The sequence below is a fragment of the Gossypium arboreum genome, chromosome 10 (genome assembly GCF_025698485.1).
Source record: "Gossypium arboreum isolate Shixiya-1 chromosome 10, ASM2569848v2, whole genome shotgun sequence".
NCBI lineage: Eukaryota > Viridiplantae > Streptophyta > Magnoliopsida > Malvales > Malvaceae > Gossypium > Gossypium arboreum.
The window spans coordinates 102,593,582-102,607,335 of record NC_069079.1 but is presented as its reverse complement, the minus strand read 5'-3'; the positions used below and the strand labels follow the sequence as shown (position 1 = coordinate 102,607,335).

At 35.9% G+C, this 13,754-nt stretch overlaps 2 protein-coding genes across 5 annotated transcripts; one reads left to right on the top strand and one right to left on the bottom strand.

Moving 5' to 3' along the window:
* Positions 1–1,049: 1,049 nt before the first annotated feature.
* LOC108450020 (serine/threonine-protein kinase PBL27) lies at positions 1,050–5,956 on the top strand. Of its 3 annotated transcripts, none has more exons than XM_053020212.1 (6): positions 1,050–1,161; positions 1,546–1,644; positions 2,510–2,709; positions 2,868–3,057; positions 4,327–4,718; positions 4,878–5,956. In XM_053020212.1, exons 4-6 carry the CDS (start codon positions 2,937–2,939, stop codon positions 5,499–5,501), a joined length of 1,137 nt encoding a protein of 378 aa, XP_052876172.1. In that variant the 5' UTR covers positions 1,050–1,161; positions 1,546–1,644; positions 2,510–2,709; positions 2,868–2,936; the 3' UTR covers positions 5,502–5,956. The 3 variants fall into 3 exon arrangements, with proteins under 3 accessions (XP_052876172.1, XP_052876173.1, XP_017602937.1); XM_053020213.1 differs by having other exon boundaries at positions 1,542–1,644; XM_017747448.2 differs by lacking the exon at positions 1,050–1,161 and having other exon boundaries at positions 1,177–1,644.
* A 201-nt stretch (positions 5,957–6,157) lies between these two features.
* LOC108450009 (ISWI chromatin-remodeling complex ATPase CHR11) lies at positions 6,158–12,871 on the bottom strand. Of its 2 annotated transcripts, none has more exons than XM_017747427.2 (25): positions 12,352–12,871; positions 12,011–12,142; positions 11,826–11,932; positions 11,504–11,610; positions 11,319–11,416; positions 11,012–11,191; positions 10,721–10,942; positions 10,219–10,353; positions 9,845–10,127; positions 9,697–9,770; positions 9,315–9,535; positions 9,158–9,245; positions 8,975–9,068; positions 8,694–8,882; positions 8,565–8,596; positions 8,375–8,451; positions 8,201–8,290; positions 8,049–8,118; positions 7,903–7,957; positions 7,761–7,819; positions 7,521–7,686; positions 7,213–7,391; positions 6,902–7,117; positions 6,631–6,729; positions 6,158–6,532 (listed from the first exon to the last, which is right to left on the bottom strand). In XM_017747427.2, the coding sequence occupies exons 1-25, from the start codon at positions 12,538–12,540 to the stop codon at positions 6,515–6,517; spliced, it is 3,180 nt and encodes a 1,059-aa protein (XP_017602916.1). In that variant the 5' UTR covers positions 12,541–12,871; the 3' UTR covers positions 6,158–6,514. The 2 variants fall into 2 exon arrangements, with proteins under 2 accessions (XP_017602916.1, XP_017602925.1); XM_017747436.2 differs by having other exon boundaries at positions 7,761–7,816; positions 12,352–12,705.
* Between the last annotated feature and the right edge of the window lie 883 nt (positions 12,872–13,754).

Sequence of the window (13,754 nt, the reverse complement as noted above, 5' to 3'; positions counted from 1 at the left end):
GGATTTTAAAATTATAAAAACATGAAGACTTAATTTTAACTTTTAAGTACATGTATTAAATCTCAAATGTTATCAAATCTGAGGGCTAACAATATGTTTAAACATTATATTTTATAAATCAATAAAAAATTTTACATAGAATAAGATTTGAATCAAAGAAACATGGAATTTAAATCTTCAACTTTACTATTTTAACCAAAACATGAATTCTTAAAATTATATTATAAAAAATAAATGTGGAATTTGATTAAAATGATAAAATTGAAGTGATGTTGAAGCTGGTTATTTTCATAGATTTAAAATCTTGATATTTCTTAGAAAAACGAATTTTTAGTAGTTATATTTTAAACGTAATTTGTTAAAATAAACTATGTTTTTTTAGATAAATAGTTATTTTGGAAGGTTATTTATTAGAATGGATAAAAAGGAAAACAAAAGGTCGTAGTTTCAGATAATAATAATAATAATAAGAGAGTAAAAATTAAAGGAGAAATTAGGTAACTTACACATCGTCTTTGTTGAAAGAGAGAAATAATGGATATAGTTTTATTTAAATGAAATTACTAACCTAATGTGGTGTGGCTTTTATATCTGATTAATTAAGTTAGTACTACCAGCTAATTTGAATCTAACTTGATTATATACATTATTTATATAATAAAATATTTAAATAAAACAATTAAAACTAAAATATTTAGAAATTGAACCAAAGCTAAAAAAAAAAATTTATTTATAATTTTTCACGTCAATTCAACCAATAATATTATTAATATAAATATAAATTAAGATTTTATATTAAAAAAATTGTAAAACCGGAATCCATTGAAAAGTAAAATAAATAGGATGATGACATCACCACCTAAATCCAACGACTCAAAATTCAAAAAAAGTTAAAACACAAAAATCAAGGTAATCATACTTAGATTCGCGATTTAGCCCATCCTTTTTCTTTCAATTTAAATAAAACAGGCGGACCCCCGATTTTTGATTTTTTAAACTGGTGTTGAGAATGTCCATCACAATTGTGGAAACCACATCCTCTACGGTGGGACCCTCCAACCGCTATGACTATTATTAAATTAAGTCTAATAATCATGATTATTTGAATGAGATAAGTTTTACTTTTACCCTTTTCAAACACTCACCAACGGTAAACCTCAAGTAAGTAAAAGTAATAATACGAGTCATGGCCGCTAATCTCTTAATTACTGCATAATTTATACTTCCCATTAAATTATTTTTTCTTTTCTTTCTCTTTACCTTCCTGATTTTCTTGCACACCATGATTCTTTTTCTTTCTTCCATTTGTTGATCTGCCACTTTGGTCTCGATCTTTGTCTTAAATGGGCACTTGAGATCATAAAGACAGGATTTGAAGTGGGAAAATAAGGATTTTTAAAGATTGTAACTTTAAGGGGAAATTTTTATTTGGTTAAGTGGAGTAAATTTTGAAGAATTATATTCAATCTTGGGTTTTTTTTTTTTTATTCTGGGTTTTGATTATGGGTGGGTGTTTTCCTTGTTTTGGATCATCGAACAAGGCAGGCAGTAATGGTGGGGGCAGTGTGAAAGAACTGAGCAAAAAGGATTCAACTAAAGACAGCTCAGTTGGACAGCCTCATCATGTTAACAGAGTTAATTCTGGTAAAATGTTTTTCTTTTTCTTACCCAAATTTCACTCTGTTTTATGCAGCAGCTGGAGAATGTTGAAATCTCTGTTTTTTATGAGTTTGTTTTCAAGTTTTCGATGACATTTAGCTGTTAGAATATGTTGGTGGTTTGATCTGATACATCAATGGTTGTTTTAGGGTGTTTGATCGATTTAGATGGTTTATCAATATATCTTTGAGTGTTTATATGAATTAATAGTTAGTTATTCTTTTGTTGGTAAAATAGTTTGAATTCTACTTAGATGAAGGGCTTCGTGACTGCCCAATATAGGTATGTATCTTGCACAAGTATGGTTAGAATTTACAAATTTTTTTCATATATTTGGAGGTCATATATTCATATCCATGTGTTGCAAAAGGGTACTCAAAGAAGAATGAAGAATCCAGGCTACATAGTTCGTAAGTCTGGTTTTAGGTTTAGGAATGCAGATTTTCTCATTTTCTTTAAAATTCTTGTTCATCCACAATCATTAAGCTAACATAGACTAAATGCTAGTAAATTCATTTTAACTGTCTCCTATATTCCTTTTAGAATGTAAAATGCAGTTTCTAAGTCATGAATTCACAACTGTTTACATTCATCTCGGACTTGGTATTCTATTGAAGAAGTATATTACACAATTCTAATGTTATAAAAGGTTCAATCTTTATTTCAAGGTGACTTAGTTTTCTTGCGGTTGAAAGTTTAAACTTGCATTGAGCTCTTATGTTCACTTTATGCCACAATTACTGGAATGCAGCTTTTTAACTTTTCTTTTTCCCTTTTAATTGTAATAGTTCTATTGTTTACTGTCATCCTTTCATTTTCTCCGATGTATCTGATTCACTTCTTTGAACAGACAAATCAAAATCTCGGAGTGTTTCTGATCCTAAGAAGGAACCTGCAGTACCTAAAGATGGACCAACAGCAAATATTGCAGCACAAACATTTACCTTCCGAGAGCTTGCTGCTGCCACGAAGAACTTTAGGCCAGAATGTCTATTAGGAGAAGGGGGGTTTGGACGTGTTTATAAGGGCCGCTTGGAGAGTACTGGACAGGTCTGTAAGAGATACTTCTAATAGATGTCAACGACACTGTGCTTTAAACATGTTCTTAAGTTATAAAGCACATTATTGCACTTTTACTGTTTATGTTGAATTACAGGCGTCTAGGATGCAAATCATATGCTATAATAATACTTGTTTTATGTTTGCAGGTAGTTGCTGTCAAACAGCTTGATAGAAATGGCCTTCAAGGAAATAGAGAATTTCTTGTTGAAGTTCTCATGCTTAGCCTCTTACACCACCCAAACCTCGTGAATTTGATTGGTTATTGCGCCGATGGGGACCAACGCCTCCTTGTCTACGAGTTTATGCCTTTAGGGTCTTTGGAGGATCATTTACATGGTAAGGGTGCTGGTATTTTAGTGTTCATGGTACTTGCAGCAACTTGAAATCTGAATTGCATCCTCAGGATTAATTATGAAGTAATTTCATGTCAATGAACATGCATGGCTTTTTGCTTTTGCCTGTCTTCAGGTTCTACAATTTTTCGATCGAGTTAATTGCAATAGAAGGTTTGTAGCCTTAATTTACCAAGTTATTAGTGATGAAGCAGCATTGTATAAACTTTAGACTAAGAATACTTCCTTCTATAGATGTCTTTTAACCAATAAGTTAATGCCTACTAGAAAGAAATATTTGTAGAATTGTCGGGAGAATGAATGGCTTTTCTTGCACTGAATTAGTGGTTGTTGATTGCTTGTGCCTTCATCTGTGCTACTAGACAATATGTAACCAGACATTCTATTGTTTCCATGCCCGGTTTCTTCCTTAATGCCACTTTGAGCTCTCCAAAAGATTTTTAGTATATTTTAAAGCACTGCCTGGTCATTAGGCTGTGGCTAAATTTTTCTTCATAGTGTCCTAAACTGTTGTTAGAATTGCTAAACATAAATATCAATCGATGGCATGCTTTAAATAAAAATAATTGCACCCTCCCCCTCCGTTTGGGCTTTAATATTTTGGTAAAATGGAATTATCAGATTCCTCATGCTAGAGATGGTCAATTATGTTGATCAATATCGTTGCAAGTGCCATATGGCCAATAAAGGTTATGAAGTTGGATGGTAGTTTTGACTTAATATTTACGGAGTGTCTCCTTATGTGCACTTTTTACTTGTTACTGACAAAATCTACATCTGTGCATAGATTCCTCGGCCAGAGATTCGGATGCCTTATATTTGATATGATTCCAATAGTTCCAAACCGGGTTTAAGTTTTCAAAAGTAAAATCTCTTGACTTACATTGTTCCCAACAAAGTTTGTAGTTAGTTGTAATGCAGAGAAAATGAAGTAAAGTTAGCCAAGTAGCTTCTGCAGGAGTTTTATCGGACCTAAAGAAATGAAGACCAGGTTTAATTTTTATCATTGTAAAATCATCTCATCCCTGTAACTACTCAGTTGGATTGTGTTTTGTATTCGACATACAGCATGAGCATTAACTTTTGGATTTTGTTCTGGGGATACTCTTGTATTTAAGATAGCAGTAAACATTTGCTGTATTCTCTCCATCGGTTTATTCCACGCTCATTTCATTAATATCCTATCAGGATAGAATTATAGAACGACACTTTTGGCAGACCACAGTGATTACCTTGTTTAAATTGTTTTCAGATCTTCCATCCGACAAGGAACCTCTGGACTGGAATACGAGAATGAGGATTGCAGCCGGTGCAGCAAAGGGATTGGAATACTTGCATGATAAAGCTAATCCTCCTGTTATATATAGGGACTTAAAATCATCCAACATCCTTCTTGATGAGGGCTTTCACCCTAAATTATCAGATTTTGGGCTTGCAAAACTCGGTCCTGTTGGTGACAAAACACATGTGTCAACACGTGTGATGGGCACTTATGGTTATTGTGCTCCAGAATATGCAATGACTGGGCAGCTCACGCTAAAATCTGATGTTTACAGTTTCGGGGTAGTCTTTCTTGAGCTTATAACCGGGCGCAAGGCCATTGATAATACACGTGCTCCGGGAGAGCAGAATCTTGTTGCATGGGTAAGGATCTTTTCTCTCTGACCCTGACAAGATTCCGGTGTAAGAGATTTCTTCCAAATTTGTGCTTATGCAGAATTATTATCATCTTCTATTTATTACTGCTTTAACTTAAAACGTGTATTCTAATACTTCTTTTCTTTTTGAAATGGTGGTTTGTAGGCACGACCACTTTTCAGAGATCGTAGGAAGTTTCCAAAAATGGCTGACCCACTACTACAAGGTCGTTATCCCATACGAGGATTGTACCAAGCTCTTGCAGTTGCAGCAATGTGTTTGCAGGAGCAAGCAGCAACAAGGCCTCTAATAGGCGATGTTGTGACAGCACTTACATATTTAGCATCGCAAACCTATGACCCTAATGCACCTAACAATCAAAGCAACAGAGTTGGTCCGTCAACTCCAAGAGTCAAGGATGATCGAAGGAGTATGGCAGACGGTCTGGACAGCCCAGATGCACGTGGACGGGTAGGTTCCCCGTCCACCCATAGAAATTCGCCTGATTACAGGAAGAAGAACCATGTACGGGAAATGAGCAGTGGTGCAGAGTTAAGTAGGAACGAACCTGGAGAGGGATCAGGGAGGAAATGGGGTAGTTTGGATGAATCAGAACAGCAAGAATCTCATACAGATAGCCCTATGAATTCTGCTAGAGCAAGGGAAACATCACGTAATCGCGATCTTGATAGGGAACGAGCTGTTGCAGAGGCTAAAGTGTGGGGTGAGAATTGGAGGGAGAAAAAACGGGCAAATGCAATGGGTGACTCTGATGGAAGAAACGACTGAAACCTGCCAAAAAAAAAAAACTAAATACATGTCATTTTGCTTAGTTCAAGCAAAAAAGAAAACATGTTTGAATCATTTTAAAGGGTCAGCAGTGGCAAAAAGAAAAGCTTGAATCCTTGACAGTCGTTCTCTCCATTTCTACCCAGGAAATAAGAGTTAATTCATGTACACATCATGTTGAAAGAACGCGTAGTGGAGCTGTTGATTTATTTGGGGGCATTCACAGGTACATTTCCATGTTAATCTATGCATTTAGGCTTTTTCTATTTTTGTTGTTGAGATTCATGTTACTGGAGTTGCTGGGAAGATTTGTAATTTTTGGTCACCATTCTGATTGTATTGATTGATGTTGACTGGGAGTGCATTGGTGTTTGCATCTTTTGAACTGGGTGGGTATAGTTTACTTGTGTACGGATTTTGAGTCAGCTTATAGCTCATACAAAGAGATTTCATGATATCATTTCTTTTTTGTATAAAATAACTTTAACCGGAAATATTTTTTTAAAAAATCCCAAACCTCAATAACCAGTTAAACCATACCTCTTATTGAACATTAAATAAATAAAACCATGGTATTGAACCAACCTATTGATAAGACCACATTTAAAATCCTTTTGATTCATAACAAACAAACAGTAGAACCATTACGCCCATCATTTAAATGATACAGATATATATATAACTTAAAAAAAAATGTCATAATCGTATCCGGCTCCAATATAATTTCAATAATAATGGTCAGCATAATACATATGGTTCCAAATCCAGATGGATAAGAATAGATAGATTGTTCTTAAAAATCCCTTGTGATTAACCTTACTATACTCATTTATACACCTTTTATAACCTAAACTAATTTCCATTAATGGTGGTTAATTCCCACCCAACCTCAAGAGTTCCATGAAATACCAAATGCAAACTACAGCCCAATTCCTCGTTCTGATATTTCTGCTTTTAAACCCAAATAAATATCAGAGATTTTAGACCCAAAATTTGTAGTTCACATTACTCGCTCACTTCCTCTTTTTACCCTGCAAAACAGATATACGAGACAAATACCACTTTTGTAACAACAGTGAAGGAAATAAATTTCATCAATAAAAATCTCAGATTTCAGTATAAAACCAACCGAATTCGCATAATCATCCATTGATAGCTGCTTGCGTTTCTTTTGTTGAGTAGGACTCTCAGTTGGCTGCCTCCCTCCGCGCTTCGATGGTGTTATGTTCTGAAAATATCATGTCAGATGAGGATCATGATAACCAGAAGACCAAACTCGTACAAACATAGTAAACCAAAGAAATGTATATAGTTCTAAATGGGTTATAAGCATGGATTGATGGCACATAACAAGCATGCGACTCAAGCATGTATTTTTGGTAGCTATAAAAGATGAGAACCTTGGCAAGTTTCTTTTCCTTGCGGGCTTGTCGCTCCCTCTCGTCACATTCTTGGTTTTCCTTCTCAACCAATCGGATGAGGGTATCACATCTCCGAGCCAGCTCTTGAGTCGTTCGCGACTTCACAAACCAATCAAATCGAAACAAGGGGGATGTACGAAATGCTGCCTTCAACTCCTCCCAGTTCCCATAACCAAGCTTGTGAACCATGCATACCTGTTTACATACAATACAAAGAGGTATCATATCAGAAAAGTAAAGATAAGGAGGATCTAAAAATCCTGTATGATAAAAATGATATAGACACACACCATGAATCGATCACATTCTTCATTGTACAGCTTCCCTTTGTTCTGACCATACTGGATCTTCATTTCCAGCCAGGGATTCTTGTACCGATCCAATTTTTTGCCAATTGCCTTCATGATCTCATCTTTTCTGGAAATTCTAGCCTCTCCTCGTTCAATGTTCTTAATTATCCTATCGTAATCTGGTAAAAAAAAAAAATCCAGCAATTAATGTATCATAAAAAACCTCATCCAGAACCAGCTACTGGAACTTGTTGAACCAATCAACACTTTAACAATCAATGTAGCATATGTTGTTAGAGATCATTTACCATTTAACTCCTTGAAGCGTTCCTTAAAAACTTTAGCATATCTTTCAACTTCTTGATCCGTTTTCCCTTCCATTTCTGAAGCAATACTTTTTATATCATTCCGTCCATACTTCTCACAAGCTCTAATGAAAGTATTGAAATCTCTTCTACTCCATGAAGAAAATCCCTAATGCACCAAAAGAATTAAGTTTGAGTAAAACCAGCCAGTTTAAAAAGCATAACACGCCACATTCCACTCACCTCTTCTAGTAGTCTCTCCTTTTCTTCCAACTCTTCAGCGGTTAATGGATCTCCCCCTTCTAAATTAATCAAACTTAGTCAAATGGGCATAAAGAAGATGGTGAACCATAAAGCAACTGATTATATGGCAAAAGGAAAATACCTTCAGGTTCATCCACATCAATTGTGTCCTTTACCTGATTCTTCTGATGTGTTTGCTGATTTTAATTGAAAAAACCAGTCAAGAAATAACTCACAACCAATATCAACGAGTCAATGGAGAAAATAAAAACAGGATATCATGCATACCATGAGATAGCGTACTTCTTTCTCATACAACTCACTTAGCCTCTGAGTGTTAAAAAATTGGAAATCATGCCTGGAAAATGGCAAAATTTTACTAGCTACAATATCTAACAATACAAAATATTTAACAAAAATTAGTTTGAGAAGGGGCATACAGTTGAGGCATGCGAGGAATACGAGGCTCCTTTGGTTTTGCTGGAGCTGACTGGCGCATGGTTTGTTTGAAGTACTCAGATTCTGAGTAACTGATTGAAGGATGGGAGAAATACAAATCAGATAAAAGATAAACAAAGCAAAAATAAAGTAGAATGCTAAAGAAACCAACTTACTTCCGCTTCCGCTCTCTTTTAGGTGGTTCAATCCAGTTTTCACTTACAATTTTCTTGAAGTCAAACTTGTTCTCATCCTTTATCAAGAAGAAAACAAAACCATAGACAATTAATAACAGGCATTGTTAAAACAGTAGACTTAGCAAAGACCAAACAGAAAGGATGGGGGAAAGAAACAAGGGGGAAATACCTTATCATCATCAAAATCATACAATTCAGCAGCTACATAAACAGAAAAATGTCAGCACTCTAAAAATATGATTGTTTATATAGGAGAGTGAACTCCTAAACAAACAAAACAAGAGTTAGATAGCCATACTATCATCCATCTTAAATTTAATTGCATCCTCAGTAAATTTCTTCATTTTGGCATCAAGTTCAGCAGTTGCTGCTTCTCCTTTGGCAATGATTCTGTCAATGTCTTCATCAGTGATTGTGCTATCCTTGGAACTGAAGACCATTTCAGCACCAAACCTCACCATTTGAAGCAACTCATCCTTGTTAACAGCTGAAAGAAACGAAGACATTGAAATGTTACAATACACTCCTACAGAATTATTGCATCATGCAAAACAATTGCACTGCATAAAAACTTCTTACTCTTCTGCTCTGCTAATCGTCCTTGTTGGATAACCAGAGCATCTAGGGCAAGCTTTTTATAAGCCCTCTCAATCACCTTTTCCTCAATAGTATACTGTTTCATAATAACCAAACAAATGAGTCTATCCTTAGCATATGCTAAACTTCCAAACTAGCATACAAAGACAATTTTCAAATTTAGACCTCTGTGCAAAAGCGGAACACTTGAACTTCTTTCTTTTGACCAATCCTATGAGCACGATCTTGTGCTTGCAAATCAACTTGTGGGTTCCTGCAAGATCCCCCTATTATCATAGATCCAACGAGTAAACAAAGTAATAAAAAATAGGTAGATCCTTACCAGTCACTATCGTAAAGAATGACAACATCTGCTGTAGCAAGGTTAATACCAAGGCCTCCAGCTCTAGTTGATAACAAGAAAACAAATTTCTCACTTCCAGGCTTATTAAAGGATTCAATGGACGCATCACGATCTTCTCCACCTGTATTACCATCAATCCGGCAATACAGGTACCCGCGAAACATCAAATAATCTTCAAGAATATCCAGCAGCCTTGTCATCTGAATTCAATAAATTCCCACATATAAAGATGTAAATGCTGTAAACAAACTAAAATTAGAAGAATAATGTATGGAATACATACAGAGGTGATGACACATTCACATTCAGTGCAGAGGCATCAATAAACATATAGATAATTTTAGACAACCCTCAAAATTACCTGTGAAAATATCAGAACTCGAGAATCACGTTCCTTCAGCTTTGGAAGTAACTTGTCCAAGAGAACCATTTTGCCTGGAAATAAACCGGGAAGGTCAGTTCTCATTCAATACCAATAAAAGCCTATATCACCTGGGAAGTAAACTTACCGGCATTGGTTATAAGATGGTCCCCTGTAGTATATGGAGGTCCAGGTTCAGCACCTTGGAAAAGATATGGGTGATTACAGCATTTGCGCAGCTGCATTGCAATGTTCAGAAGACGCTTACGCTCTCCACCAGCATTAACAACTTCAAGATCTTTTTGCAACAAAGCCCTATAGTACTGTTTCTGCATCTGGGACATTCCTACTTTCAGGATAGTTTCCTTCTTGGGAGGCAAACCTTTTTCAACATCTGATTTCAATCTACGAAGGAGAAATGGACGAAGAACCTAAGGATGCAGAGACAAAAAAAAGGTATGACTTATTCGTTCAAACCCACAGGCCTGGCACAAAGAAAGGCAATTTTTCATTTTAACATGCCTTGTGAAGTTGTTGAACGACTTCCTGCTGATCATTTTCACCAGAAATCTGGAACCACTCATCAAAGGTTTCAGCTGAACTAAAAATCTCCGGCAATAAAAAGTTAAGAAGAGACCAAAGCTCATGGAGATTATTCTGCAAAAAAGAAATCAAAAGATACCAAGATTATTACATGTACTGACCAATGAAGTGTTAAAATGATTCAAGTACAAGAAATCAACAAGACAAGAAAAAACAGTCACTATTGATCAGGCTAATATGAATAACAAATGAAGTACAAAACAGATAAAAAAAAATATTAGCAAAATCATTTCAGGTGGAACCTAAAAAGGACCCAACCAAGAAAAAGGGATACATGCTAGACCAACTTTTCAACTGAAATGCAAGTCAAGAACATTAAATAGCATAGGCATTTATGGTGAAGTAAGCAGACGCCAAGACTGGAAGTAGACATATAAAACTCAGTAAGTACTTCCATATCAAAGAACATTTGGATGCATACCTGAAGTGGAGTACCCGTAATAAGAAGACGGTAATTAGTATTGTAGAGTCTCATTGTTTTTGAAAGGAGTGAATTCTCATTCTTGATTCGATGGGCTTCATCAATAATTATATAGCGCCAACTAAAACGACGCAAGGCAGACTTCTCCTTGATGGCCATTTCAAAACTTGTGACACAGACATCAAACTTCCCAGCAACCAGTAACTCCTCACGGATGTATCTCTGTAGAAATTAAAAGGCATCAAGAATCATGTATAGAGTAAACGGTAAAGCATGCATCAAGCAACTTACTCGTTCCTCAGGATTCCCAAGAAACTTTACAGCTCGCAAGACTGGGCAAAACCGACGAATTTCATTCATCCAGTTACCAAGAGTTGATTTTGGAGCAACAACCATATGAGGGCCAGTAATCCCACGGTATTCATGCAGATAGCCCATTAAGGAAATGGTTTGCAAAGTTTTTCCCAATCCCTGCATTCAAACATTTAGTGAACAAACATCAGCCAGTGACATTGCTGCTTGTTCTGACCGTAGAATCGAGACTTGATAATGAACTTAAAAAGTAAACAATCTATAAAGTCACAGCTACACCACATACCATTTCATCTGCTAGAATTCCGTTGATACCATTCTCATACAGTCGTATAAGCCAATTTAAACCAGCAAGTTGGTAGTCCCTCATCTTTCCCTGAATACCTAGAGATACAGAGATGGAGAAATGAAAAAAGTTGAACTGATTTCTCCAACTGATAGGTCTAGGTGAGCAAGAGAGAAAGAACTTACAAGAAGGCTGAGCCACCAATCTAGTATTTCCAGACAAACCATCTTCTTCCTCCTTCAAACACTCTTCATCTTCTTCCTCTTCAGTTACTTTTGAAGCATGACGGCCCCTACATTAAACAATTGGTGGAAACCATTACTAGAGAATGTCTAAGTCAAAACAACTTTAATATAAAGTAGTTCCAAAAAAAAAAAAACAATGAAAATCATCAAAGCCAAATGATAAAAAAAAAAATGCATTGTTTACAACCAGCAATATCATAAAAACAACACAAAAAAGGATAAATCGCGGATTTCAACATATTTTGCAGTATATATTCTGTACCTTCCTTTCACCTTCTTTTGTGATGAAGATTGGTCACCTTTAGCAAAATGAGCAAACAACTCGGTTTGCTGCAAAAGATACTTCAAACGCCCCTTCCCCCTATTATTCTGCCACAAATCAAGCATTACAGAACCATCAATTATACTTAAAATAACTGAATGTGAACTTTTCTATAGAATACACACCATATCGGCATCAATGGCAGCATTCTGAGCGTCCAATATTTCCTGAACCTTCTGCTTCTTTAGCTTCTGCATTTCTTTTAACCTTTCCTTTTCACGCTTACTAACTTCTGGATCATCACCGTTAGACTCGTCCTACAAAAAAAAAAATCATTTAGATAGGAACATTAAAGTTGAAATTAAGCTTCCCTAGGAGCATAATTCATTCTAGAGTGTACAAACTAAAAGTTTAAAAGTAAAGTTTTTCAATCATTAGCAAACCCTAACTATAAACAACAACCAAAAGGAAAAAATTTTGAAAGCAAGATAAAGAAGTTGATAAGAGGGGGCAAATAGTAAAAGACCTCATCGGCGATTTCTTCAGGGACGGGTTCATCGTCTTCGTCGGAAGCGGCGTCGGAGCATGCAACGGCTTCGAGCTCTTCGTCGTCGTCGTCTTCCTCCATCCGGTCGTTGATTCGCTCATCTTCAGAAGAATTGGAGCCGTTGGATAGGACTTCATCAGACGACGCCGGCTTCGACGATTTCGCCATCACTTTGACAGATCGAGGGTTTCTTCTTTCTCTTTGTCTTCTATTTTTCGTTCAGTGAAAGAAAAAAAAAGAGTGACTGTATAAAAGGCCGAATATTTATTTGTAAGGGAAGTTATGGGGTGCAAAATAAAATTGAGAGTGAAATAAAGTTGGTAAATTTGTGGCCGTTGGATTTGGAGATGGGGAGATTTAATGCTTTGAAGTGGATTGAGTGTCAATTGAGGAATTTCCCGCCAATTAGAGAAACCACGATTTCCCGCCTACTTAACCCGCTGGCTGCCTACCTCAGGCCTCAGCGTCGTCGTTCTCGGAGTTGGCAAAGTTCCAACCCTTCAATTCACCGATTTGAGTTGCCATGTTAAAGTTTTTTCAAAATCGATTTATTAAAATTCAATTTAATTTGGATTGAATTTTAAAAGTTGAATAGAATTAGTTGAATTAAATTTTCATAATAATTTTCTTTTAATAGTTTTCAATAAGATTTAAAATTCTAAATTGCAATTCATTTCATGAACATTTTTACATGAACACCATGATTGAAGATTACAAAGACAATATTCTTTCTTTAAAGGAGAACATAGTATGTTGATACAAGGCCCAATAAAGGAGGATATAGTGGTGAATCAGTGACGGTCGGTTCACCTAGAAAGGAGAAGAGTAAAAAAGAAACAAGAGAATAGATTAACTAAGGTGAAAGATGAGAGGTTTGCTCAAAGTAACTTGAGGGTTTCAAAAGGTCAATCTTTTTTTTCATCGTTGTAAGGGTATTTATAGGTAAGGTACTCATGTCCACAAGTGTGACGTGGCAGGATAAATACTCAATCCTACAAGATGCGTAAAAGATATTTATGGGCGTGAAGGGTGTGCACCGTAGGGCCCATCTTATTATGTACTCGATTAATACAATGAACTTATGCCTAAACAAGCTCCTTATTGAATTAAGAGTGTGTTCACACCTAAAAGCAGGTGGTATTGATGATGAAAAGGTGTTACAACTCCCCAAGTTTAGGTGGGTGGCCAACTAAGATACTATCTTAAATGGAGTAAAAAAGGAAGTCAACTTTTTTGCCACGCTGACACGTGTCTATGTAGCGAAGGGGTATAACAATAGTCCTCTAGTCGAACAAGAGGTTATACAATGGCCTTTCTTGAGATATTCATCTATGTAACTTTTTAAAGAAGATGAAAAATGCTTCCCCTTACCGTGGAAAGCG